This window comes from Lindgomyces ingoldianus, assembly GCF_010093535.1.
Source record: "Lindgomyces ingoldianus strain ATCC 200398 unplaced genomic scaffold BDR25scaffold_57, whole genome shotgun sequence".
In the NCBI taxonomy this organism is placed as follows: Eukaryota; Fungi; Ascomycota; class Dothideomycetes; order Pleosporales; family Lindgomycetaceae; genus Lindgomyces; species Lindgomyces ingoldianus.
Genome location: NW_022985218.1, coordinates 118,176 through 122,484, shown reverse-complemented (window position 1 = coordinate 122,484; position 4,309 = coordinate 118,176). Strand labels below are relative to the sequence as shown.

The 4,309-nt window shown below is 49.8% G+C and overlaps 1 protein-coding gene across 1 annotated transcript in view; it reads right to left on the bottom strand.

The window, feature by feature from the left end:
- Positions 1 to 1,971: 1,971 nt before the first annotated feature.
- Positions 1,972 to 4,309, bottom strand: part of BDR25DRAFT_272773 (ankyrin) — a gene marked incomplete at its 3' end in the record, with an annotated part of 6,431 nt that continues 4,093 nt past the window's right edge. Inside the window, exons 4-5 of the mRNA XM_033687330.1 lie at positions 4,064 to 4,188; positions 1,972 to 2,079 (exon numbers count right to left, since the gene is read on the bottom strand). Of these exons, the coding sequence (XP_033540460.1) occupies positions 1,972 to 2,079; positions 4,064 to 4,188 (233 nt within the window). The remainder of the gene's footprint in view (positions 2,080 to 4,063; positions 4,189 to 4,309) is intronic.

Below are 4,309 nucleotides of genomic sequence, written 5' to 3'. Positions count from 1 at the left end.
TTATAGTATAGTGTATTAATAGTTACAACGTACATTAATTGTATAGTACTACCTGTACAGCTTATTTTAAACAGTGCGGTTACTGTCTGTACAGCTGCCTCTCCTCCTCACGACTGTACGTACGTACAGGCAATCTCGTCCGTACAGGCCTCAAAATCTCCTAATCGTACAGTAGTACGGACTGTTGGGCACGCTGAGTGCTATAAGTCTCTACCTATTAATGTCTAAGCTAATAGGTAATCCCTACCTAAAAGTTAAGCTTTTAAGACGCAGTACAGTCCGCAGCTATAACTTACAAGACAAAACAAAACGTACAAGGACTATACTACGTTTGCTACGGCTCACGTGACAGTACTGAGACGAAAAGTATGAAACGTAATTTGTACGGTTGAGAGCGTTGGGTAAAATAGACCCCATCACTTCCTCCGGAGAGCTTGCAACAGCCTTCTGTATTTCGAGACCATCTGTCAGGAAGCTTAGCATCTTTATTCGTGCGGAGGTTCTTGTACATCTCGAGCGTCACAGGTTCATCTAGTCGCTGCTCCTGTTGCATGTCTTCGGACAAAACAGACCACTGAACTAGCCCCTGGGTCCGCTAAGTTAACGCTCGAGACTGGTAGTCTTCGCAATTAGGGTACGAGAGTCTAGTTCGAAGGCTGAAGGTATCGACTGGGCACTGCCAACCGCACCACGGCCATGACGGAAGATGTCTTGGTGGTGCTATTGCACCCCCGTCTTCCGCGTTCCTGCGCTTTGCTTTGCTGAAAGGCTGCCACAGTAGCGCAATATTGAGGAATAACCGTGGTAATCCACTTACAAATCCGGAGGGAAAATTGCACACAAAAGAGTTCAGAATACCAGAAAATGCTGGTAGGGAGTCTTGGGGGTAGGTGAGGTCCCAGCTATTGTAGAGACACAGCAGTTCGATACATGCCAAAATCTGGCCAGGAGATAGACGACATCTGGCGCGCTTTATTATAGTTGGGCCCAGTATACGAGCCGTCCGTTTCTGTCTTCGACCCCGGAATCAGGCTGTCCTCATCACAGATGCAACGCTAGCAACCCCAAAACATGTCTCCATCAACAAAAACGATGGCTCTTCCCGACAGAATCTGCTCCTGAAATGTCCATCCGCGCGTGGCCCACTTGGACCTGAAGAGGTTGCGGTAAAGGTGCTCAATATACTCCATAGTGGGCGACGGATTGTATCTTGACATGTCCTCCATGCTTTGTTTGTTAGTATTTCGCTGCATGCCGAATAACCCCGATGACGCTGCGGCTATGATGGTACAGTGCGCGCCTGAATAGATCTCATCCATACACTCGACCTGTGCGCGTGTGTCTCCGTTGTGCTGGACAATGCACAGGCAATTGACCTACAGGTGCCTCTCTCCAAGCTTCCGTACCAAATCGATAATATCCTTTATTACCCGGGGCAGGTGAACTGCAGGGCTTCTGGAAGTCAGAGAGATTGCTCTGCTTCAGCATGAGTCTCTCTGCCTTTGGAGGCTGTGCATTTTCTTCATCGTTATGCCAGACATAGCTTGGAGCTATGTATTGGGAGACAGTACGCCCTGGAACTATGCGTGCGTTCCGAGTGTCGATGACCCAGTTAGGGATTCGGTGAGGCTGCCGTGTTTGAACTGGAGTAGACTGGCAGTGACGATCATGCCGGTCGTCGCAAGCTTTAATCTATCGAGTGAGAAACCGATAGGCGACCTCGAGGCCTACTTTGACCTTGGAGTCCACCTTGCCGGTATCAAGCAGTAGTTTTACAATCGTCTCGTCTCCGTTCTCCGCAGCCGACAAAAGCGGCGTCACACCATACTTATCCTTCGAGTCCGCGTCCGCTTTGCCAGTTTTAAGTAGCAGCTTCACAACCACCTCATTCCCGCTTCGTGCAACCAATGATAGTAGCGTCCGACCTGACACTGTATCCTTTAGGTCCGCGTACACTTGGCCAGTATCGAGGAGCAGTTTCACAACTGCCTCGTGTCCGCGTCGCGTAGCCCACGATAGTGGCGTCCGACCTGCCATATCCTTCGAGTCTGCGTCCACTTTGCCGGAATCGAGCAGTAGCTTCGCGACCGCCTCGTACCCGCTCTCTGTAGCCTACGATAGCAGCGTCCGACCTGATGCTGTATCCTTTAGGTCTGCGTCCACTTTGCTAGTATCAAGTAGCAGCTTTACAACTGCCTCATGCCCGCTCTCTGCAGCCCATGACAGCGGCGTTCGACCTGACGTTGTGTCCTTCGAGTCGACATCTACGTTGCTAGTATCAAGAAGCAATTCCACTACTGCCTCGTGCCCTCTCCCTGCAGCCCTCTCCAGCAGCGTCTGACCTAACATCGCACCATTCAAACCCATGCCCAATTCGCCGCTCTCTACAGGCCACGGCAGCGGTGTCCAACTCCTACCTTTTGGGTCTACGTCCGCTTTGCCGTTGTCGAGCAGTAGTTTCACAACTGCCTTGTGCCCACTCTCTGCTGCCTACGATAGCGGCGTCCTACCCCACGTTGCATCCTTCGAGTCTGCGTCCACTTGGCCAGTATCATGCAGCAGCTTCACAACCACCTCGTGCCCTCTCCCTGCAGCCCAAGACAGTGGCGTCCAACCCCACATTGTATCCTTCGAGTCCAGGTCCACCTTACCGCAATCGGGTAGGAGCTTCATGACTGCTTCGTGCCCACTTTCTGTAGCCTACGACAGCGGTGTCTGACTCCACATCGTCTCCCAAGTCTGCGTCTATCGTGCCTGTTTGGAGTAGCATCTTTACAACCACCCTACACCCGTCCCCCGCAGCCAACGACAGCGGTGTCCGACCATTATTGGAATCGTTCGAGCTCATTTCCACCATACCTGTCTTGAGTAGCGACGCCGCCATAGCTAAATCCTGTTAACTAAGATGTAGAAAAGTGGGAATTGAGAGGAAGTAAGTTAAGAGAAGAACGCCCTCTGTTGGTGCCTCAGCAAGTCGACCAGCAGGTAGATATTCTAGACAGCGCGCTAGCAGTATATAGCGTATCCCACAAGCGAATTAACCTCCCCCCCTGCGTCGCGAAGGACCCATGTATCCTGAAAGAATCGAGAGATACTTCGACTTCGCAGTGACTTTAATCCACCTACATAATGCTATCTCTATTAAAAAGTTAGTATCGTTCTATCAAGGTAGCCTTCAAGAAGTATTTTAGGCGACGCCTAAAAATTACACAAGATTAGTTGACCTATACGCTGTTTGGTGCTCGTCTCTTAGCTATACGACACTCTTATTGCCACAACAACGCCGCATAGTCTTTTTACACTCTAAAATATACAATATATTATGCTATAGTATATAAAATACCTCTCTTTTGTCCTACAAGCTATTATCTCCTATAAGCATAGCGTATAACACGTCTCTGTTACGGAGGGCAGTACATCAAGTGCCCTCACTATTAAAGCCGGAATAGCTGTATAAATTAGGTAAACCTAGAATTTAACTCTAAATCAATTAGCATGTTTCATACAAATTGCTTTGCTTCCTGCTTGCTGCGGTCTCGCCTTTCCTAGGATAAAACGCAAAGGCCCTGTGCGTAGGAAAGAGGCACTAGCCCTGTAACGGCGCAGGCAAGACAATGGGTCCGAATGCGGTGTGAATTCACTCAGAGGATATGGGAGTGCGTGGGGACTCAGAAACCTGGGAATTATATTGACACCTATAGGCCTTGTACAAAAGGATATTAGAAAATTACTAAGCTAGCTAAAGGGGGGAGGTGCAGCTAAATACTTAGAGATAGGGGTAGCGCAGGGGCAGGGTCGGGGCAGATACGCGGAACCTTCGGATAAAGGTTCGTCAGGTAACTTTGAATGGAACGATTCATGCGAATCGTTACAGAGAGCAAGGTTTCGGAGAAATAGGAGTGTATTGTAGGAGAGACGAATCGCTGCCAAGCCTCGCTTGTCAGGATTCATTCCTATATACAAAGTACAGGTCATGTGAGCTCTAAACAGGTCAGGTGAGGCCATACTGGCCCGTTCTGGGACATCCGGCCTTACATCAAGGATCAAGGTTGTACTTGGCAACAAGCGCTTCCACAGTGGCAGTGCTACTGCCAGCCGCAGCCCACCAGAGCAACGTGCGCTCATAACGATCATAGAGCGGTATTGCAGGTTCTTTTAATATAAGAAGCTCAAGCACTCGTAAGTGGCCTCATAAAATGGGTTGCCATACTATCCACCCTGGGTATTGACGTCGGCGCCCTTGTCAACTAGCAGCCTCACAATCTGCTCGTGGCCTCCAGATGAAGCCGCCTGGAGTGCGTTGCCGTAG